Raw genomic sequence first — 25134 nt, forward strand, 5'->3', positions numbered from 1 at the left:
CAAAAGGTTTAGCTTAAAAAAAAATAGACCTTTTCAAGACATGAGATTCAGTGTTTTATTTTCAAGACCAGGTTGGATGGGACTCTGAGCAACCTGATTTGGTTGGAGATGTCCCTGCTACTTGCAGGGGGGTTGGACTAGATGATCTTTAATGGTCCCTTCCCACCCAAACTATTCTATGATTCCATGATTTTGAACAGCTGAAAAATGTTCCATATTAAGATAACTGAGTTCATAAAAAATTTCCAGGAAAAATAAAGCTGACATAATCTCACTATCTGAAATTATTTATTCTTTTTGGGTTTTTTTCACGTGTTTGCAAAACAAGCTTTTACTTGTCCTGTAAATGGGCAGTATAGCTGAAGGAAAGCAACTCTCCGCTAAAGAACTATCTGCCATTGGTGTGCATGAAGAACACATACAAAATCATCGCATTAACAGTATGACTTGCTCTGCTTAAAGGTTTTTCACTGGCTTTGCAGCATACATGGAACTATTCCTGTAAATGCTTAACAAATACAGGTAATCTCAGAGCAAATTTATATAGCACACTAACTGCTGTGCTTAATTCATCACACATTCTTGCAGCTCAAGTTAGAATTATAAGGAGCGGTAAAGAAGCCATGGTTTTATATACGCTGTGCAAAATGAAGAGACAGGAGGGCAAGATCTGAATTTCCTTGACACAACTCTCCTGTTGCAATTTTTTTGCATGTGCAAAAGAGGCGGAAGATTTCATAATATAATTTCAGATTGAAGTATTGGATTTTAGAGATTACTTTACTCCAAGATTGAATAATACTTGTAATCAAAAAGTGGTCTAAGTTTCCTATACCGCAGGAAACTCCCTGTTCTACTGTCCTGTACTGCAAGTTCAGGCAGCAAGAACAGCTTCTGAAATCAGGGAATTGGGGCTGCATGTATGGCATGGCCTTTTCCAGGGGTAGAAATTTTGGGATGGGCAAGAGAGAACTGCCTTTTTATTTCTTTTTCTCATACATTTAAATTAACTCTGTATCAGGAAATAACAGTAGGTGATGAAGAACTTCTTCAAGGATGTTCCTTGGAGTTGCTCACTATAACTTTTGTACTGCATGTATACGATTCTATTCTAAATATGGAGCATGTCTGTTCCTGTTATTCATAATACTGAGCTACCGAAATACATGGAACTCATTTTATAGCACTACATTACTTTCTTATGTGTAAGGGAGTATGTTCTTTATGTTCAGCTCTAAATGGAAGATCTGATATATAGCTGTATGATGTCAGCAACAGAAGTAATAGATCTTTGCCCCTTTTTTCATGTGTGTTTGTTTGTAAGGTATAACTTAAAACGTTTTTTTCATTAAGTACACATACAAAAATATTTACTAATATAGCAATCTGGGGTTTTTATACTTTATCAGCTGTTGGATGACATCAGCCTGGAAAATTATATCAGGAAAGTAACTATGCATGTTCCTAGGCTTGTCTGACTTCAGAACAAATCTTCTTTACTTCCAAATACTTCCATAGTATTTGGAGAGCTTAATCATCCATGTTTTTTTTTTTTTATTCTCTATGCTTATATATTCATCAAAACATTTTTTTTAATTTCCAATTTCAGGAAAATAATGTGATGACATATTTCTAACTCTCTTCTGACATCTGAATGTCAAGTATTTTGTGGATTATCAAGTCTATTAAATTGCAAGCTGAAGTTCACATCAGAAGAGTAGCAGATTTGATGACCCAAAGATAAAATTATCCAACATTTTAATGCTGTAGATATGTTAATTCATATTCATATGACTGACACTCATCTCACTTGTTACTCATCTGACAGATCTATAATTCTGCTGGTTTCAGCTGAGTCTTCTCTGAGTTGCTGTCTCCTCTGCCTTTGAGTACCTTGAAGCTCTGTCTTTAGGCACTTCCTTTGGAAAACGGAAGTGCAAGTAAGCAGTGTAGACAAAATACTGGACTGCTTAAATTCATAAGAGTTCTGGAACTGGGTTTTTTTTTTTCTAGAATTTAAGCTTGCAGCTCTGTATTTGACATCCAGGAACTAAGGAATATAGATTTAAGTTCTTAAGTTCATCCCTCTTTTTATCTTTTAAATAAGATAAGGAAAGGAGAAGAAAGAAGATTTGGCTCACCTAATAATTCATTATCCTGTACTTGAGAATGTGATACCCAAGGTCTTAATTTACAATTAGAGCCTGCGCACAAGGAACCTGAGAGGCAGATTTTAGCCTGAGAATTTTGTTAAGTATTTTCCAAAGGTGAAAGAAAAGAAACCTTCAGATCAGACTAAGAACAGTGTTTGTAATTGTAAGTTACCAAACCCTTAGCTAAGCAGGCAAAAATAGGCATACCAGTACCCTCCCTTGCTAAGGACGAGATTATTCTGAGAAGACTCTTTTCCAAATCCTGACTAAGCAAAAGTGAAAAGAACTCCTTGAAAATGTACTTTGGCCATGCAGCTGCCTACCAGGAGAACCTTTTTTTCCCAGAGCAGCAGTTGCCTGGACTAACGATGTTCAAAGGACCACCAGGAAAGTGGAAATCAAATTAAGTGTTGTGAAAAAGGTCCTTAGCAGCTGCTTTTGTTGCCAGAAGCTCCCTTGATTGCATCACGTGTTTAGCTCAAACCAGTCACACTGAACACAGTGTCTCATTGATAATTATACCTTCTCATCTAGAAAGATGGACAAGCCAAACAGCAACTGTCATCTGCCAGATTCTGTGATGTGGAGCTAATTGGCAGAATGTTAGAGAGGTCATAGCATGGTCCAGTGAGAGAAGCAGCACACCTGAACTCTTAGAAATCAGCTCAGAATTCGTTTCAGACTTCCCAGGGAACTGACTATCATTTAAAGTTAATAATCACAGTGAAAACAACTGGGAAGAGTGTTTCTTACCAAGGAAAGCCATGGATTCAAAGGAAAGGATTGTAAGGTATAGAAAACTTAGCTGCAAACCTAATGCATCATTCAGATTAAAAAAAAAAAAATCTTTATATATGGCTCCTTAGCTCCTGTTTTGTCTTCTTAAAAAACTTTGAAGAACAGCAAGATCCAATATATTGACATACACACACACACATGCAAGAAGTCTATCTGATCTAATGTGCTCAGTCCAGGAATGACCAATAATTGATGCCCAGGGAAGAATCTAAGAATAAAATGATTATATAATAATTCTCAGAAATATTTTCCTATCCCTTAGTCATTCCTACCTCAGGTACTTCCTCAGCTGTTTCTGTGAGGTGTCTTGCTGGTGCTGGATAAATTTACCTAAGCAGAGGTAGCGCTAACAAACTGCCAGAAGCATTGCTGTACTGTGAGCTTCCGGGGAAGAACAGTGTGGTAGCAGGTGATTCCAGGGAGGAAAGTGCCTTTCTGCAGCAGCAGCCACCATCCTAATTTTCCCTCCCCTCATGTACTCAAACACCTCCAAAGAGAGCATGTTTAGTAAGGTCTTTTTTTTTTTTAGTCTGGGTTTCTTCTGATTCTCTGTTAAAGCTCTTCCCCTTTCCTGTGGACCTGGTTATTCATTATTCAAGAAGCAAAATTCAATTCTGTCTTCGTTTCTGAGATTCCTTAAGTTGGTTTTGGACACAGGATATGTCCACATATATGTATATTTACAAACATTCCTCAAAAGCTTAAACCTAGTAGGATGCTGATAGCAATGTAGTGATGCTGCAAATTGACTCCAGAAATGTTAAGACTGTACTCAACATCATACATCTTCATGCTACATCAGCTTGGTCACTTATAGTACCTGTCGGGTGCTAATGGCAGTGGGTCAGGGTTGTCTGTTCTATGACCTCACCTTTCAGTCCTCTCTTTCTTTGCTTTTTGAGAATAATGATACCTTTTACCTTCAAAGAAATGAATAGCTGTGTTTGTAAGATTTTAGTAAATACAATCTAAATCCTATAGGTTGTATAGATTAACAAAATAATGTAGTTTAGTGTTGATTAGGTAGTTAGAAAAAGTATGTGTTAGCAATATATGGAAAAGGCTAACAAAGCAAGTCTGTGTTAAGGCTTTTTGAATTTGTAACTTTGTAATATCCTGAGGAAATAAACCCAATTTATATAAATTAAGTTCAACTTTGATTTCCAAAGCATGGATTATATGCACAAAGGTTTTGACCTTAAAATATTATTCTTGTTATTCTTTTATATTAAAATTTGACTGCTGAAATACTAAATGAAATTTGAAAGGCTGTTATATTTGACAGAACTCCCCTCTCAGCATGCATGTTTATATTTAGTTCTAACTTAATTCTATATAAATTTTTTGTTCTCTCATTTATTGTCTTATACATGTTTCCCAGGATAGCCCACTGGTCTTACAGTCTGACAGAAATGTAACAGTGAATGCAAGAAATCACATGGGACAGTTAACTGGACAACTGACAGTAGGTGAGTGTTCTTTATTGACTGTTATGTATATCAGTTTAGCTTTATTAATAGATTTCACTAATTAACATGGAAATGAAATATTTCTGTACAGTCAGAAAACAAATCTCGTCACTATACTCAAGCAAAAAACAATGCATACGATGAATCATAAGAGCATGATTCAGCGTTAGCTGAAGGCAGAGAAAGTAGAAATGCCTCAAAATACTTAAAACATAGCTTAATGAAAAGTGATTATTTTTGAGACTGCAAACAAACAAAACAAACAAAAAAAAAACCTCATCAGAACTTGTTTCAGCAACAATTTCAGTGGGGAAAAAAACCCATCATTTTCTAACAAGTTCCATTGGTCTTCTGTTACTTCAGTGGGAATTGGGTTGTCCCCATTACTTTTGCGATGTATTTATATCAGTATAGATTGATGGGAGTAATAGAATGTAAAAAGTCAAAACAAAATCAAAATCCAAATGCTTTCCTAGTCACTACAAAATTTAAATAGGAAGTAATCATACTGCCAGTCATTTATTAAAATTGTGTCTGATATTTTGCAAAGTATAAAATACAGCAAATCAAAGTCTAAATAAAATGAAAATTAAAAATTCTCTACTCATCTGTTCCACTTTTCATGCCTTTTCCCCTACTTTTCTTAAGTTTACCATATTATACTGCATTTTTAGCAAAAATCGTACTTATTGTGTTAGTAAATATGAAGTTGGTTTTTTTTGGATTTTCAGTACTACAAGAATATTGAAGATATTGATTAGATCTGTTAGAAAACAGTATATATTGACTGGGAATGGGGTGAAAAATATACAATCATATGTGTGTAAGATGATAATGCATATATAAATTTGAGGATATACCCCTTAGGTTCCACATTTTTTCTTTTTTTTCACTTTACTTCTGGATTAAACTGTGTTTTATCCACCCTTTTTCCTCATTTGCTGAGGACATGCTCACAAATAGTTTTATGTTAAACTCTGGTTGTAATCTACACTGAGCTTTCATGCTGGCTGGAGAAAGTTGTACAAAATCTTTGGCAAGTGCGTACAGAGTGACACACCATCTGCACTGATTTGCCTCAATGCCCACTTCAAATGAGTGTGCAAAGGTAACCAGACTTTCTAGCAGATATGGACGAGGAGAATTAAGCCAACACCTGTTCTAGCCATATTGTACTTGCCCAGTGTGTTTATGGAATGCAGTTCTGTTTCATATAGTAGCTGTGTTATTAAAATGTTTCACTTCAGCCAGTAATTACTAAAAGGTGAGTTGGCCATGGCAAGCATTTACATTGGCTGAAATAGACAATTTCCAGCACTGAAAATACATGTGAGTGTATTGAGACTGACCTACTTAAAGGCATCACACTAGAGGTTAATATTATAAAAACATAAAAGCCTGAAGAAGACATATGTTCTTACGTTACCAGCATTAGAGGGAACACCTGTAAGCTTCTTGGTGTGCAGCTGGTGCAGCGTGTCTGGAGAGTGGAAGTTTGCTGAATTGCAATATTGCATTTACATTATTTCTTATTCTGTATCTTCCTCTTCTTTGTCATAATGGCTATATGGCCTTTATTCTTTCTTATATTAATATAAAAATTTGCTTCATTATTTTTTATAAATTCCTCATACAGTATTGAATGCATGTTAAAATGTTCCTTATTTTCTTATTTAATATTTCTAACTTAGTACAGGCACTGATAACTACCAGTAAAATTAGTAAAAGCCTGAACATTCTACTATTGGAAATCAAAGAAATTAACAGGCAAAGGAATTAAAAATGTATTCCTGCCCTCCCTTCTAAAAATTTTTGTTATGTAAGGTAGAGCAAAGAAAGACAATTTTGCCTAGGTAAAAGAATGGAAACATCTGCTGAGAGAAGGTGAGAGGTCTTTTCTCTGTCAGGTTTGCTGACATCAGGAAATATTTTTTCCTATTAGCTGTAAATATGCTCTGGAAGGTCCTTGCCTTCTTCAGAAATGCTCTTTGTCCCTTTGCGGGTGCTACATGCTGAAGCAGCTCTCCGTGTAACTGCCCCGTGAAAGGGATGAAAATTAACAGTGGAGGAACCAGTGAGGAGAAATATTTTTAAACTACAAAAAAAGTAAATTATTGTGCCTTGAGGAAAAATATTATCTAGTTAATAACTTTGAAATATTCTTATATGTTAACTTATTGTAAAAGTTGAATAATAGTAATTAAAAAAAAAAGACTAAAAATGTTATGGATAGCAGGAGCATTCTGAAAAGAAAAAAGGATGTCCATGCATTCAGGTGGATGATATGCACTTCCTATATGTGTGATATCATTGGCATTTTATCTGTATTTCACAGGACATAAGTGATCTTGTGAGGCAATAGGCTGGTCTCTAGTCTTTGATGTTAAAATTGCTGGTCATATCAAATTTTAGGACAACTAAAAGTTCTTTCTGTGGTATTTGGAATTGTGCCCTGCAATACTAAGACAGCCTTAAGAGCATCTAATTAAAACTAACTGGAAGACAGATTATTGTAAAGAAGTGGGGGTGGGGCTGGGAGGAAGAAGGCTATATGATCACCCAGGGAAAAACTCCAGTGAAACTCTTGATAACAGGTATTCAGTTGTGTGAGTGGCTATTGAACCCAAAATATTTCTGTAAAATGCATCATTAAGACATCTTGGAACACATCCTAATCTAGGAGGAGTGAAGAAAAAGTATATATAAAAAAAAAAAAAGAAAAAAAAAAGAGATAGCTAAGAGTATGGATGATTCAGTGGTTACATACTTAAATGGTGTGAAGTCAAGTTATGACTCCAGGTCTTACAATACCAAGGGTGCATCCATTATTACAGTACAATGTATTTATACTGGCTCTGAAAACTGTACAGAGAGAAAGTTACAGGTGTAACAATGCTTTCTGGTGGAATCTATACCAAATGAGCTAGAAGTGTTGGTTTGTGCTCCAGTCTAGTCATGATATATGGTCAGGAAACTGCCAAGATTGTACTTGGATCTCCACAGATCCAAGTGTTTGACTCCACAGCCTTCAGTGTTTAGACATGCCATTTAAGACCAACAGAGCAGATATAGCACTGACATGAAGTATATCTACAGAATAAAGATGTAAAGATGACCAGTCATTGATTTTTATATCAAAGCTGGATAAGGGCAAGTAATCACATCTTTCCCCTCCCAACCCTTACTTAGCAATACCCTTTGCATTATGCTTTCTACTTATTTACCTTGACACAACCTTTTCTCTCTGTTTTAGTCAATGTTTGTATAGTTTAAAGCTATATAGGAAAAGATCTACCTCTTTTCTGCCAATCTTAGAAATGCGAAATAGTTGCTCGCCTCAAGCCAGAAGTCTGTTATCTCCAAGCTGTCTGCACAGGTCATATATACCACTGCCTGATTTTGAGTGGAGGACATTAGGCTAAGTGCTAAAGGGATCAAAATTAAATATGGCTGAAAGGAGACATTTGAAACCCACATGTGGACTTACTGTAACTTCATCTTCAGATTTGATTATTACTTCACCAACTTTCTTATTTTTTCATAAGATTTTTTTTCAAGTTTTTTTTTTCCTGTAGTAATTGTTTCTGACAGGTATTTCTGCTATTGCTTCATAAAGATCCCTGGGGTATCTGAAATGTGCAAAAATGTGCACTTCCCTTTTTATGAGCTTTGAGCTCTTTAAGTCAGAATCCAGAGCCATACAAGTCACAGCTTTAGAGATACAAGTCAGAGCTTTAGAGAGCTGCTGAACTTGTAGCTCTACTCACTGTGATCTCTAGAGCCATGCAAATTGAGAAATTACTTGAACATCAATTAAAGTTATATCACAGTTTTGCAATTACTTTTTTTAAAATAGCAGGCAGATGTATAATTTTCAATTACAGCACTGGTAAAGACTGATAACAATACTGAAAGATGTAGCTATTCAAATAATTTATCAAACTTGATGACACTTTCCATCCCTTTACCACAAAATTTGTCTTCTGTATTTGAGATTTTTTTTTCTTTAAAATGTGCTTGCTTACTTGCTCTGTTCCACCAAGAGTACATGGGGTATTGTGCAGAAACTATTGGCCATGAGAAACTACAGGTATGTAACCTTGTGGTAGTTGAAATAGTTCCCTTCATTATTCTTTCTTACATCACATATACCGATTGCCTGTGTCTATACCTACCAATACCTTACCAAGTAACACATCCTGCTACTCCTTCACTTTGGAGATGATTAAAGTAACTCATTACCTGAAGGTTTCCTGTCATGTTCTCTTTGCAACATTCAGACTTCAAAGAAGATCTGAAGCAAGAGACAACATTTCAAGCATTCTTGCTTTTAGAATTACCTGTGGTAGAACTTGTAAAAATATATGTGCACATATTGCTCTAAAGATTTGATATCTATTGTCAGACATTTATTGAAGATTATTATGAACCTGAAGTATCCATTAAAGCAATTTAAGTAATAACACGCTTAAGTAACAATGGATGAGAAATGTTTCTGTATTTTTTAATCTTCTTTGCATACATAATAGCCTCAAATATCAAGTCTTTTCTCCAAAGTGTTGCAGGAGGAGGGTAGTTTCAGAGCAGTCATATGCATATGCCCTTTGCACAGAGTAGGAAAAGGGAGCAAAAGGGCACAGCTCCCCTCTCTTTTATCTATAAGGTTGTTCTTGTATCGTCGATAGTACGGTGCTGGGGAGAGAAGGGATGATGTTGTTTTACAAATCCTCATTAGCTGCTATTGTCCTTCAACTGGGCAAATATGGATCAGAACTTAATTGTCAGGAACATGTAAAATTAAGCCTTTCTCCTTCCTCGTACATTCTCTGAATTTGTATTCCTTAACTAAAAAACAGACTTTAAAAAGCCAATTTTGGTCCTTAAAAACACTTTAAGCTGTAGAAATGAGAAATGTTGGCAATTCACTACCATACCTAGACAAATTAGCAGTCCAGCTTTTGCAGTGATGTGCAAACAGGAGTATTTCATATTGAACTTCGAATTGAATGTGTAATGTGAATCTTCTTTTGAGGCATTTTATCATTAATCAGGCTGTTCTCATTGTAGCAAAGGTTTTTAACGTATAGTTAATTCCCTCCCTCCTCCTTTTCTAATCCCCCAAAATTTAACACAGAATCTGTAATTTCTGTGCTAAATTACTTGCATTTTTTCAAAAGTGTTTGCACCTTAAATGAAATTAATTACTCTGTTGCCTGACATTTTCCCTTCTTTTAAGTCAGTTACTTGTTGATTCAGAGAATATTTAGATAACTTACATAGGAAAATCCTATACATCCTGAGTATACAAATTTAACAGGATAATGTTTCTTACCAAAGTTTTATAGCAAGCTAAACACTCTTTGCAAGTATAGGAATATAAACAATGTATCAGGAGGTGAAAATACAGCTCATCTGCTCGTCTGTGGTACAAACCCATTGTCAGATCTTTTAAATGGAGCTAAATGTGAGATAACTTGGCCTTTTTTTAGTACAAGTTAGCTACCTTGTACTTGACTGCAGAGTTAAAGGATCTCTTTCAGCATCAGGAATCACTGCAGAAGGTACGATGGAGCAGTGCCTGAGAGGCCATATGGCTTTACGTCTCCTCCTGGCAAAGTACATGAGATGAGCCAAGAGGCAGTCAGAAAGCGAGCCATGTTGCTCATAACAGTTGAAATATCCAGCTGGAATCTGAGTCTCATCCGTTCTCATAATTTACAGTGCAATGTGATGTTGCCTCTGTTTCTGTCTGTCTAGTCCCTGGAAGGGTCTTTTTACAAACCATCTGCACTGTAACAGGTTTTATAATAGGAGGTCACATAAATATACTCAGATATACTCTTAATGACTTTGGCTAAGCTATCATGAGGATCTACTCCCATTAATTAATTATCTTGAAATGCAGTATTAGGAAAATGTGAAGCAATGAAAACTGGTCAAAACTTCAACCTCTTTGCCAGCCCTTTGATGGGTCTGCCAAAGTAGCCTTTTGAAAATTAACGAGTTAGTTATTTGAAATTCATCCATATTTCTCCTGCAATTTGCTGTTTAAGTCATCTTCCAATAATACAAAGCCTCTCGGCTTGTTTGTTTTGATTCAACATCAAGAGGCAATAATAGTTAATGGACTAGTAAAAAACAGTTGCAAACAACTATTCTTTTGGTTTTTACTTCTATTTCACTTGTAAATTAGTTGCATCATTCTCTATGTTAATCTGCATAAGTACATTTGACGTTCAGCAGTGGTGAACTTAGGCTTTTGTGACAAGCCCTTGCATTAACTGGACTGAAAAATAATGCTTTTTTACACATCCGTTACATAACTAACTCATAAAACTATTAAATGTCCTTGGTTTCTTCAACCATTTGCAATCCACCTTATGCTTGGGTAACAAGATCTCTTTGAAAGAGAGAGATACTTTACACAGTAATTCAGATTGCTTTTAGTAATTTAGGTACATTTTCAATTTTTAAGCAATGTGTTTCATATCTTTATGATACTTTTATTATATATTAATAGTGGATATAATGCTACATTGTTGTTTAATATTTGAAATACTCTATTGTGTAAAATATATCTTACATCTCCCTTATGATTTGCCACATGAAAACTGTGCTATTAAAAAAAAAAAAAAAGAGTAGTAAGCTATTTCTCTGTCATTTATGAGGACCAAGTGGTAGCTCTTTCTGGTAGGTATGGCCATTATTTAACCTGAAACCTGTTTCCTGAAATACAAGTGCATATCATGTCAGTTGATATATCAAGAATTAAAAATTCTCCTATGAATAAACACAAATGCAAGCAGCAGTAGGACAACAATTAAATTCTGTGCAATTTCTGTGTGGTTATTTCAGGGGCAGGAGTGCTTGTGCATTGTTGGTTCTAAAAAGTGTAGCAACGAAGGTCTATGCTGTGGATATAAGATTTCCTTGCTTTAAGTTTTACCATCCTCACTAGCACGTTACACATAATCTTCTTTGAATCTTAAAAATAATAACTTTTTCTTAAATTATTTAAACACTACATCAGTACTTTCAGAGCTGGGATCTTGAGACCTCTTCCTCTTATTTCTGCATTCAGTGTATTTTTTTCTTCTTTCTGCCTTCTTCAGACTAAAAGTTTTCAACATTTGAGTCTTGATCCAACTTTTCTTCTTTTCTTTTTCTTTCCCTCAGTCTGAGCTCAGGAAGACTATTTCTACCTCGGATACAAGGTACAGCTCGTGTTAGTTCCTATCTGCAGTTGTATTGATCTAATGTCAAGATCTTTAACTCTGTCTGTAGCTGACAGACAAAAAGAAAAACATACCTGGTACTTTTATAACTAGTTTTATACTTCTAGTCTTATACTTCTCTCTATAATATTTGTAGCATAGACAAAATACATGCAGGTTATTATTCCTCTCTTTTTCTAAGTTTATTCATCGTCTATGTTTGGAAAGAATTTTGAGTTCCAGTACTTGTTTTTCGATGTGTTTTTCTTTCCATAATTTAAAGCTGATTTGGAAAAGACAAGGACACGGAGGAAAAGATGCCTTTTCAAAGTCAGAATATGCATTCTTAAGTTTGTACTTTAAAAATCCTCCAAGGCATATGCAGCTACTGGCCAGTGTGATTTTTCTTTTTCTTCTGTAAATGCTCCAATTTTCTTGTATATATTCACTAAAAATCTTAATTTTAATTGAGCTGCTGTTATGAAATTGGATGGTTTTTTTTTCTTTTACATGTGGAAAATGTATGAAATTGCATCAGAGAAAGTTCAGATTGGACTTTAGGAAAAGGTTCTTGACTGAGAGAGTGGCCAGTCACTCAAACATGGTTCCCAAGGGAAGTGGCCACAGCACCGAGCCCCTAAGAGTTCAGGGAGCGTCTGGACAGTGCTCTCAGTCATATGGTTTAGTTTTAGGTAGTCCTGCGAAGAGCAGGCAGTTGGACTTGATGATCCTTCTGGGTCCCTTCCAAGTGGAGATACTGTACTATTCTATGATTCTTTGGAAGGTGTAGAAGATAAATCCATGGAGGGGAGGAAGAGGGACAAGTACAGGTCTTCCTCAGGCAGCCTGCTGGAAGCCAGGCTTGAAGTCTCAGGTCCCAGCTGCTGACAGTTGGTGCTGGCAGGAATAGCTGGGGACACAGAGGACTGGCTGCGTGCTGGTGTCCTGCAGAATAGCCTTCAGAAAAGCAGCAGCCACAGGCCTCTCTTCTCACGAGAGTGCACTAGTTAATGCTCTATACCCACTGTCACTTAATAGATGATGGGAAAAAGATGAAAGGGAACACTAAATCAGTGTTTTCCAGGCAGTGATTCTGGAGGGCGAGCAAGAGTACAGCAGTGACCCGGTGTAAAGGGATGTCTGATATGCTAGGCATGAGCCTCAGCTCAGTGCCTTAGTATTTAATCTCAATGCTAACTTTGACTCCAGAGCATCTGGTAGTGAGACTGGGCATATGCTGAAGTAGATTTCAATTATGAATGGCTATCTTGCCAGTGGTATAGTAGTCCTCGGCTTACTTTTCTTCTTTATAGCCTTATTGTTTTACCTCATTGTATGGTGAATGCAAGTCTGGATGTTTCCACTGTTTCTATAAAACTGGCTCTCAAAACTAGGAAAAAGAATATTCTATTTCAATTCTCAAATATTTCATCCTCAATTTTAAAATACATTATTTCTTTTTCCTGTACCATACCAGAGGATGTGGAACTATGAACAGTGGCTGAATTTAATTGTAGAAGTAGAGTCTGAGTGGGAAGAGGTCATTAGTGGTTTGCATGGTGGTACAGAAGTGTTAATGTTTAAACATTAATCCATTGCCATCTGTCCTGCTGTTGTTAACCACATGCTTTTGGCTGGTACAGACAGCAAAACTACTACCCAAATGTTCAGAGCAGGGAAGGAGAAGTGATATTCTTTTGTAGGAAAGAGATCCTCAAAGTCAAAGAAACAGACATTTTTCTGAGATATTTAAGTAGGTTTTGAGGTATACAGCATACATCTTCAAAAGATGGTTGTAATTCTTTGTCTTCAGCTTTATCAACTGTCAATACTTCATTTAACTGCAAAAACAGGTGCTGTGCATGCATTGTGACATTCACAAGGCTGCTGCTGGGTGCTAAGCATTATTAAATTACCTACAGCATCTGGACCTTTAGCAAGTCCCTGAAAGGATGTTAAGATTTTATTTTTCTTCACTTTTTTTTTCCTGATGTTTAGACAGCTCATTAATATTGGTAATAATATATTATTCTAACAGGAGTGGCTTAGGTGAAGGACAAAATAAGAGCAAGTAAATGAGAAGCTATTTTTGACTTAATTAAATAAGTAACATAATTTTTTTTTAAAAAAAAAAAAGAGAAAGAGAAGAGCAGTGAGATCTTTCTTATGTTTTCCTTTACTTCAGAGCTACAGAGAACACTTGGAAGAAGAAACTCAACAGCATGCTGCTGCTCTTAAAGACATTGAAGGGACAGCAAACAGATTTATCAAAAATACGGGTCAGAAGTAACTTTACTGTAGACTTGGAGCCTTTTGCAGCTACATTATCTTTAAAAGTCTGCTTTCTGTCCACTGTCTTACAGAGCTAGCTATGAGAAATTGGCCTGTTTCTGTATGTGAAAGAGATTTTTTTTTGGAAATGGGTAGTCAGGCTTGGAAACATTTGTCTGTTTGTCCATGAAAATTATTTGTCCATACAAGATCATGAACCTCTTAGATCACAAGTTCTAGTTCATTTCTATTAGATGACTAGAATTAAAAAATAAATAAAAACTCTTCTATTTCCTAGAATTTCCTCTCACGCTTCTTTGGACTATCAGAAATTGCATGTTACTGTCTTGTTACAATTACAGTGTGTTTTAAAAGATACTAATGTCAAAGTTTACTTTCTATTTATTGCACTGCTTTGTTTGAGTCCTATAAAATTATGCAGTTCCAAAACAGTCTTCAATGTATAACACTGAAATATTAATAATACATTGGAAAATACCAGTTAATAGCCATAACTAGAATATAGCTGGTTTGTTGTACTTATGTAATAAGTTAATTATGTTTATTTGCCTTTTAATTATTTTGCCTCCATTCAGAACAGTGTGGAATTTCAAATTCCATATTATACCAATAATAGAGATGTTTAATTGTGCCATTTGTGGATGGGCAGAGCTATCTTAATGTAATTTATCTCAAGCATGTACAGGACATTTGAAGGTGTATTTAACATGGATTTTAAAAATTTCTATAATACATAAATATATCTCTGAAAATACCTTATTTTTTCTTAGGTTATTCTTAGGTTGATAAATATTGCAGTTGCAGCTGATTTATGAACAGATAGCACTGCATTAATAAATAGCTGAATATTTTTAAATTTTGACTAGATTTCTTCCTGTGAAGAAAAGCATTCCATAAATCTGAAAGTAATTAGTCACTGGGAGTAGTTATCACTCACTGAATCGATAACATCCATTATAGATCAAAGTAAGAAAGAGTGAGCATTTCTTCCAAATAAAAAAAAAAAAAAAAAAAGGACTACATTGCCTTTAAAAGAAGTTATTCCAACATTAGAGTCCCAAAACCTCATGAGTTTCCTTTTGTGATGTTTTGAACATATGTTTTGTTTGGAGAAGCTGTTTTGTTGCTTTTCTCTCACATGTATTATCAAGGCACCTGGACTCTTTACCTCCTTTAAGTTGTTCCTACCCATTTTGCTTCTGGAGAATGGAGAAAGTAGTTTTCTATTATGGAAGAGGATGATGGGATGGTTCTAACACTCACCTGTCTTTTAAGAAGGAAAAGGAAATGTGCTAATCTTCTGTCTCTAGTTTGGTCTTTTCTGGGTCTTTGCTTGTTTTGTTCTGTTTGGTTGGTTGATTGGTTTGGTTTTAACTTCTTTTTTTTTTTCTGGAGAAATATCTGTCTGTATGAAGACAGATGCTAATTTGCCACATCTATTGTTCTCTATGGTAGAGTGATTCTGATTGACCTGCCTTATTACCAAAGCAAAAGCTTTCAGGAAGTAAAGACAAAAATTCCACCTGTGCTACAGGTCTTGCCTCTGAATTTATACATCTGTCTGCACTTAGGTTAGATTTCTTTCCAGACACAAAATCATGCATTCATTTGAAGACACTTCATATTTCCCCATGATACTAAACTTATTCTGTTACCACAAGGGTAACAGAACTAAACTTATTCTGTTACCTACTCCCAAGGGTATCAATATAGCCTTTCTAAGTGGTGTATTTGAAAGGTAGACAATCTGGGAGTGATTCAAATCACAGATAAAAATGCAGAATTTAAGAGTGAACAAGGTAGGGAGCAGAGGTAGATGTCTTCATCTGTGAACTGAATTGCATCTTCTGTGCTACAAGTCAACAATAAACTCCATTAAGAACCTTAATCAGAAGAGACATTTCCAGCAGCTAAGAGCCCAAATCTGCTTTTACACTGCTTCTGCTGCTTTCCAGGCCCTTGTCCCTCTGTCAAGGGCAAGGAGACAAGTAATTTGCTAAATGGATAATACAAAAATCCAGAGAGCTGGCCTAAGACATCATCATCTTGTGCTGTCATCATAATACATGCTAGTTGTTTGGAAATCTGCAAATGCAGTTACTGATCTACTAAATAGCAGAAGGGTTTAAAATTATCATTTTCTAGTTAGCAGGCTATAATTTTTTTACTCTTATTTTACTACCCAGTAGTACCCAGTGGTAGCCTTTTTGTAGACAAATCCTGTCTATCTTTTAATATTTAGTACATTCTTTCATTAAATATTTCTCAGATAAAGCGTGATTATATGAAATCCTAACACCCTTCGCATAGATAACTTCAGTATATTTGTACTCTCTAGCTGAAGTAGAAACAGCCACTTTAGAAAAACTGGATTTTCTAGTCCTCCCTATGTTGAATATTGAATTCATTTTATAAAAATGTAAAACATTTATTTTAACATTCCTCCTCCAAGAAAGCTTCTGTGTACTCTGGTAGCTTGTATCCTTTGTTTCAGTCTCTTTCTCTCAAAATCTGATTAATTCAATTATTTATCTCAAAAACTTTAATTTGCATTCAGAAGCCTTTAAAAGGTCTACTTTAGTACATTATGAATAATAATATACAACATTTTCTACTCACAACAGGTTATATTTGAAGTTCATGGAAAACTGCCAAAAAATGCCAAAACTGCCATCTGGAAAAACAGTTTGTATCTTTTTAATGAAATCGAGAGGGGAGGGGAAAAAAAAGGGAGACTGAAAACTAACCTCTGAATAATAAATGTATATAGAGTATACAAGTAAAAATATTTAAGTTAGCTTTTACTTTATTTTAATAAACCACCAAAAATGTTCAAAATGCCTACAGGGTAGAAACAAATTTCAGAATGACTGTCTAATGGCTACAGAGAATATTGCCAGTAAAAAAAAAAAAAGAGAAAACTGAAATTATTTCCTTTTTAAATCTTCACAAAGCAAGATACCTAACAGTTAGTAAAAAGAGTCACAGGGTAAAATCAGGAAGAGAAAAGGTAAGGAACCATTAGATGACATAAATGTATTATACTTCGTTCAATTTCCGTTCCAATCCAGTTCACCTCAGAATGTTAAAGAAGGCCGCAGAAAGGTACTTGTGCTACTAGCAATTATTTTAGAGACTATGCGGATGAGAGACATGGTCTTAAAGGATGCAAACAGGTAAATCATCAGATCTGTTCTTAAGAGAAGAGAAAAGCAAGGTTGTAGAGATTTACAGATAAGTGATTTGTCAGTAGAATTTCTGGAAATTTTTAGAACATTCAGTAGAAAAGTCAGACTAAGAGTCTGACCTAAAGGAAGTATATAATGATAAATAGAAACAGTTTTAGAGAGGAATGAATGACCTTGTGATCTATAAGATGTTGTATTTCCTAAGGAGAAATGCAACATTCCCTTTTTAGTTCTATGTGATGAATAATTTCATACTCCCCTTACTGTCTTGTGTGTGCTTTTGATTTGATTTAAATGTGCTGTTCATTAAGCACAGCATGTAGTCAGGCATCTCATACCATGTATTGTTCTGTCTGGTATGTATACCATGTATTGTTGGTATATACACCATATATTGTTCTGTCTATTTTTTTTTCAGTGGAATACGCTGTAAATAATATACTTCAGTTGGATTTTCGTTAAACATGTAGTGGCCAAACAATGTAAGAGTAACCTTATAGCCTAACTCAGATAACAAAGACAATGGAAACTTTCCCACTGACTTTGTATGGAAATGTAATGCAATGATTGCTTCAGTAAGCCTCAGCTTCCGAAAGGTATATAATCAGCTTTGTAAATTATTTCAGTTGTAAAAACTAATCACATCACAGAGCTAAAAATTCCAAGCTTGAAGATAATGCTGAAAACTTGGAAAAATCTTTTAGGTTTTAGTACTATTCAGGTTGCATTCATCATGAGGAAGAAAAACTGATAAACTTTCTATTCCCATTCACACTTTGGAGTACTCAAAAATAGATTAGATTTATAATTAATTAATTTGCATGCCCTGACATTTGAGCTCGTCAGTGAAAACTAAGTTGATAAAGGCAGCTATAAGAAGAATTTAACATAGTGTGGCTATTTAATGATGTCACAAAGAAAGATTCCTGGACAAGAGAGGAAAACATCCATAGGAAAGATAATGTAATAAGGCTGTTAATAAAAAAAATATTTATAATTTGATCTCTTTATTATTTACTTTCTATTTAAATATATTAATTTCATTTTAAATGTAGACATTTCTATGTATTGTTATTTATTTAAAATGTATTTATATTCTACATTATTTAGATATGCTTATAATATATTTATAATATTATGAGAAAAATATCAGTCAGATAGGAAACTCATACTCACCACAAGGCTCAGTTCATCTATCTAGCTCATTTGTTGCATAAACTAAACTTAACGAGATTATAAATAGAGCAAAACATACAGTCTGAAGTCTTACACACACAACTGGGTGCCTGGTATATTTTATTTTTATAAATATTTTTCTTATCTAAAGCACAAGTTTACTCTTGTGCAGTTGTGGCATCGTACAGAAGTAGCATGGAGAGTGCTGTCTGCTGCACCTTTTATGCAACTTTCATATATATTTTCATACCTGAGGTTCCACCATCAAGATGCACCAGGAAGGTAGACTGAGGGAAGGATGCATTCTATCCATTGCAAAAGGGACAGGCAGTATTTTAAGTGTCTCTTTTCATAAAGTTCCTAGAAGTAAAATCTGCCTGCGAGGACAGAATTTTCCTATGAGCTACCATTTGACCACATCCTAAACCTGTAATGTCACTAGTCTTTTATGGATAACAGTGGGTCTGTAGGTCATGAAGAAGGAAAAGCCATGCTGCCACCATACTTGTTGTCTGATTCAGATGGTTTTACTTAATTTTCTTTGTTAATATATGTTTATCCTATATAAATGTGCGGCTTATCCCTATACTAATAATTTATGTTGACAGCTGATATTCTTCACTGTAGTCTGATGCTAAAAACAGTAACAAATATGTGCAATGCCTCTTCTGGCCTAGCACTTGCTTCAGTTTCCCTTGTCTGAGTACGTGATCATTCAAACAGGGAAACCTCGAGGGTTAACCTCTCCTAAGAGTAGTAGTTTTCTGACAACTCCATAGCATGGCCATCAGCTATTAACAGACCCAGCTAGGGGATTTTTTCACTGTACTTTCACTCTTTTTGATATAACAAAGATGGTCTCTTCACTTCCTCAGCAAACAGAACACGGAATATGTTCTGATTTTTGTGAATGTTTGCATGTGTAGATGTCTTGCTCTCAGCTGAAAGCTCTCTTTATTCAAACTCCTCAATGCTTCTATTCAGCTGGTGTGAGTCCTTCATTTGTATTATCGCATTTGCATTCCCCAAAAAATTGCTGAGACCTCTGGTGGCCAAAATAATATAATATCTAACACTCCTATGAATATTAACAAAATTTTATCTAGATATATATTGCACAAATATTGATTTTAGACCCAGCTGGGGACTGAAGCTTTATTAAAAAATGCTTTATCTCTTTTATCTCTAATCTCAGAAGCATCAACACATTCTCATAAAAATAACTTTCTTTGTCATCCAGAAACACCCTGAATTTAATAGATGCTTAAATAACCCATTTTTCATTGAAGAATCAGAAGGTAGTACATTGAATTTCATTGTGTTTTGCATTTACAAATGAAATAAATTAGTGGTAATTCCTTTTTAATTCTAGGCCGTATATTTAATTTAGAGTGGTTGATTTCTTATCTATTTGCATGTCTGAATTTGTTGTCTACCAGGTGGACACAGAAGGTGATTTAGAAGAAACCAGACACAACTGCTAATGTTCATCTACATCTGATATAAGCACACAAAATGTCTTCATCAACAGAAGAGTAAAAAAATGTAACTTCTTGTGTATATTGATACTTACTATTCCTCATGCATCTGATTTCCAATTTATGTTTCAGTAAATTGAGAATGAAGAGAAATGCATTGTAGATGGTTGGAAAAAGACCAGAAGACAAAGCAAAGCAAATGTTAACTCCACCCTGTTTTTAATTTTGTGTTACTTTCATTGCTGTTGATAGGAATGGGAGTGGAGCACTTTACTGCTGAGAAAGAAGGAACATATGATATTCTTAATGTACAGGGTTAAAGTCCCAAACATATTTTGTGTGCTAAATGAGTAAGGAGCAGTATTAGATATTCTTAAAATTCTAAAAACTTAGTCTAAAGTAACATTTGGGTGGAAACTGTTGCCACTAGGGATATTATGACTTTTAGTCTGTCTTGTCTCCTCAGTAATGACCTTCTACATCACTTTTTATGTTCACAAGTATTGTACAAGCATTATTACCTCTATTATATAATTTTATGGAAAACTAAAAGGTACATGAACTTTATGGAAAATACTCAGGGAAAAAAAAAGGACCTCAAACCTGAATATCCTTTCCCACAGCAAAGAACATGATATAGTGCATTATTAAGCAAAAGATGCGTAACAGTTAGTTAAGAGGTTCAGTCTGTTGGTAGGAGAAATCTGAACTGGCCAGCAAGATATAATGACTGTACATGCTCTCTGAACAGTAAAAAAACACCACTAAATGCTACCCAGGATGAACAGCAATTTCCACAGCAATAAGCTTTGCACTACTGTCAAAAACCCCCAAACCAAACTACCTATGCACATTTATTGCGTAAGTAACTGTCATAGAAGGCCATCAAATTTGTCAGGCATGATTTGCCCTTAGTCAAGCCACGTTGGCTGTCACCAATCACCTCCTTATTTTCCATGTGCCTTAGCGTTGTTTCCAGGACCTTGCCAGGCACAGAGGGGAGGCTGACTGGCCTGTAGTTCCCTAGGTCTTCCTTGTTTCACTTTTTAAACATGGGGGTTATGTTTCCCCTTTTCCAGTCAGTGGGGCTGCCACAATTTCTCAAATGTGATGGAGAGTGGCTTAGCAACTTCATCTGCCAATTACCTCAGGACCCACGGATGAATCTCATCAGGTCCCAAGGACTTGTGCACCTTCAGGTTCTTTAGATGGTTTCAAACCTGATCTTCTTCTACAGTGGGTAGTTCTTCGTTCTCCCAGTCCCTGCCTTCACCTTCTTCAACTTGGGGAATATGCCTAGAGCCCTCGTCGGTGAAGACTAATGCAAAAGAGTCATTAAGTACCTCGGCCTTCTCCATGTCCCAGGTAACCAGGTCTCCTGTTTGCTTCCGGAGATAGCCCACGTTTTCCCTAGTCTTCCTTTTATCCCCAATGTACCTATAGAAGCTTTTCTTCTTCCCCTTGACATCCCTGGCCAAATTTAAATCTGTCAGGGCTTTGGCTTTCCTAACCTGATCCCTGGCTACTCGGACAATCTTTCTATATTTCTCCTAGGCTACCTATCCTTGCTTCCATCCTCTGTAGGCTTCCTTTTAGAGACTGAGTTTGTCCAGGAGCTCTTTGTTCATCCATGCAGGCCTTCTGGTGTTTTTACCTGACTTTCTCTTTGTTGGGATGCATCCCTCCTGAGCTTGGAGGAGGTGATCCTTGAATATTAACCAGTTTTCTTGGTCCCCTCATCCCTCCAGGGCTTTATCCTATGGTACTCTACTAAGCAGATCCTGGAAGAGGCCAAAGTCTGCTCTCCTGACATCCGAGGTAGTGAGCTTGCTGTATGCCCTCCTCACTTGCATTACAGCTAAGAACATAATACACTAATAAATTGTGCACGCAACTGCTTACTCTTACTTCAACTGGGAAATGAAAATATAATGAAACAGGATTCCATTTTGATAGCACTCATTACTCTGTAGGCAGTTTAACTTTTCAAAACCATTTCATAACATTCACATCTGGTTCTACATCAGAGAGACAAACTTAACACTATTATGTTTCTTTAGTGATCTCTCAAGTGGCTTGAAAAGACTAACCAGTGTTTCAGCAATAAGTGAGTAATATTAAGTGATGCACTGTTAACTCCTTGAGTGCCACACAAAGTAAAAGCCCATTTCTTTTAGGCTAAAAAATAAAAGTAGACTTATATCCTGTAATGATATTTTAGACTAGCTGAATTCTAGGTGGACTTTTACACAATGTGATGCTGAAGAAACACAAATGCTGAGCATCTAAAATACACACACTTCTTTGTAAAAGCTCCAGATCATTGTTCTATAAATTATTCTTTGTGAAAAGCTATGTTATCCTAAATACACCTGAAGTTTTAAAAGGCAGTTATTGAAGCATAGGCTGTCACTTGCAGTGATATATAATGAGTAAGAAGGTGTCAGCTCTTTTTTCTCTTTGATTTCTCTCACATTTTCTGTTAATTCCTTTTCTTTACAGAACAACTTTCATGTGTGTAAATTAGCAGCGTCAGAGTACTTATAATGCCTCTTACTTTTAGGTAGCTGAGCAATCATCAGGTCTTAAATAAAGATGACACTAGTTAGTATCAAGTCATTTGTGATTTTCCTTTTGTTTCCTGACTCGTAACTATAGTTGCAGGACAGGTCCAAACTTCCATCCTTTTTCAGCTTTGTTTTCCTGTCCCTGCAGGATACTGCTGCTGTTGTCAGACAGGCAGGACACTGTGGTGGACTCCTTGCTTTGCAACCCATCCATGTTAAAAAGCAAGTCTCCTGGGCCATTACAATAAGCACTGGTTGTATTGTGTTATTTTTTTTCTAATCAGTTAAGTGTTTTGTTTTTCATATAATCATAAAATAGTTTGAATTGGAAGGGACCTTTAAAGGATATCTAGTTCAAGCCTGCCATGCTGTGAGCAATGCAACTAGAAGAAGGGGCTCAGAGCCCTGTCCAACCTGACCTTGAGTGTTTCTTGGGATGAGTCATTCATCACCTCTCTGGGCAACCTGTCCCAGTGTTTTACCAGCATCCTTATGAAAAAATTTCTTTCTTATATCTAGTCTAAATGTACCCTCTTTTAGTTTAGAGCCGTTATCACTTGTCCTATCACAATATGCTCTACTAAAAAGTTTGCCCCTTTTGTTATGTTCTCATTACCTGTCTCCAGAAATGAGCATGGTATTTTTACAAACAGCTGTCCAGAAAATACTTCATATAAAGCAGAATGTACTCAGTCTGCCTGGGTTTATTACATGTTATAGCACAAATACCCTGACTGACCTTTATCTAGATGTCATAGGGCGGGATTTTCAGCTTTTTGTCCTCAGATTGTTTCCCCACAACTTGACTGAAGTGTGCTCTCTGACTGTTGAAGAAAGACTCGAAGGCTCTCCCTCCTCCTCCTTGCTGCAGTTTCACCCCAAAGGAAATGCAAGCACTCAGGCAGGGTGCCTGGCGGGCACACCAGTCTGACACATGCAGGGCGACCAGATCCTGAGCACCATGTATGGACTTACCAGTAGGAACTATCTGCATTTTATGGCCTGATGGTGCCCTTATGTCTTGTTCAATGTCTTATCCTTCTGCAAAATGGGGGAAATAATACTGTGCTTCAGTGTGTTTAAAGACTTTCAAGTGTGTGATCTTCTTGATTACTGTGATAGTCTGTGAAGTGCTGTATTTGATAATATGTTCTGGTACACAAGAGTTTCACATGGACATTATTATAGTTGTTAAGCAACCTGATCTTATTGTTTTAAAATACAATTTGTATTTCTTGTTAACTGAAATTTACTTCTACAACAGAATTCTTACCTACGCTTTCCAATAGTTATTCAAAATGCAGCCCTTGTGAAGTGTAATACATTCTATTCTAAGATCTATCTACAAAATGATTGAAAACTAGACTTGTGCAGAAAAATAAGTATACAATTCCAGAAGGGCTTTGAGATTTTGAAATCAAAATTGTGACTAGAACAGGAGAAATGATTGCATCTGATTTTTTCTCAAAGGAATATATTTTAGGAAAGTTTTAATATAACATTCATAAATTTTGCAATAAATTAATGCCTTTTAATTGTATGCCTTTTAAATATTTCAAAATGAAGAACAAATATTTCCAAACCAAAGGGAAACACTATTCCAAAACTATATCAAATTGAGTATTTTGAAAGCATCTGTTTTTTTTTTAAATTCTGAAAAAAAAATTCAACAGAAGGAGTAAGAAAATAGATATCAATGAATAAAAGTTAGACATTGTAAAAGGCTTACATGAAATATAAATGGTTTCTCTGTGTACCATAGTAAGGCTATCTGATTTTGAACCATTCAGTGTACAATTTTATTAGGGCAACTTAAACAACTTAGTAACAGTAAAAAAAAAAAACTTAGTAACTGTTTTTTTTTCCCCTCCAGATAACACAGTGGCAGAACATTAACGGTACGCAGAAAGGGCACAATTGTTCTTCCAACTATAATGAAATTGCTAAATAACAGCATGCATTCTTATTTCAAATCATAGAATCATAGAATGGTTAGGGTTGGAAGGGACCTTCAAAGGTCATCTAGTCCAACCCCCCTGCAAGAAGTAGGGACATCCCCCACTACATCAGGTTGCTCAGAGCCTCATCCAGCCTGGCCTTGAACGTTTCCAGGGATGGGGCATCCACCACCTCTCTGGGCAACCTGTTCCAGTGTTCTACAACTCGCATTTTAAAAAATTTTTCCTAATATCCAATCTAAATCTACCTCCCTCTATTTTAAAACCATTACCCCTCATCCTGTCACAACAGGCCCTACTGAACAGCCTCTCCCCATCTTTCTTGTAGGCCCCCTTGAGGTACTGGAAGTTACCACTTATTTTGTCATTAATAATTTTAGCAACGACTTTGATGTTGTCTTGAACATCTTCCTTCAAACCACAAAGTTTCTGGAAGCACTTCTGTTCAACAAGAAAGCATTGATCTTTGTAGCCTCTACAAGTCTTCACATTCTGAACCACTAGAGGCATTCTAGAATAAGCATTTTTGTGCAGTGCTACCTAAAGAGAATTACACCTTGGTTTTAGTATTGTGAACAGTGTTTCCTCATAACTATTATATGTCATTTTGAGCACTGAATCATGGCTGTGCATAAATAATCAGTGTATAATATAATCCTCCAAGCATCGTCTATAAAAGCTCATCTATAATTTCTGCAAGTATTTTAAACCAGTGTATAATTATTATGTTTCCTTCCTCTTCCAAATGAATTAAATAGTAATATCATCTGTTCTATTACAGTAGTCTGAGTTATGTGGTTGTCCCAGTTTCACCAAGTAACTGGATATAGTCATCAACAGT

At 35.7% G+C, this 25134-nt stretch overlaps 1 protein-coding gene across 3 annotated transcripts in view; it reads left to right on the forward strand.

Annotated features, from left to right (window-relative positions):
* The window catches only part of SGCZ (sarcoglycan zeta), a 247072-nt gene that overhangs the window by 161442 nt on the left and 60496 nt on the right, over nucleotides 1-25134 (forward strand). For all 3 annotated transcript variants that reach the window (XM_086746870.1, XM_086746872.1, XM_086746871.1), the window contains one exon: nucleotides 4333-4420. In XM_086746870.1, coding sequence (XP_086602996.1) covers nucleotides 4333-4420 — 88 coding nt within the window. The remainder of the gene's footprint in view (nucleotides 1-4332; nucleotides 4421-25134) is intronic.

Source organism: Chlamydotis macqueenii, chromosome 4, assembly GCF_036417535.1.
Source record: "Chlamydotis macqueenii isolate bChlMac1 chromosome 4, bChlMac1.mat, whole genome shotgun sequence".
Classification (NCBI taxonomy): Eukaryota; Metazoa; Chordata; class Aves; order Otidiformes; family Otididae; genus Chlamydotis; species Chlamydotis macqueenii.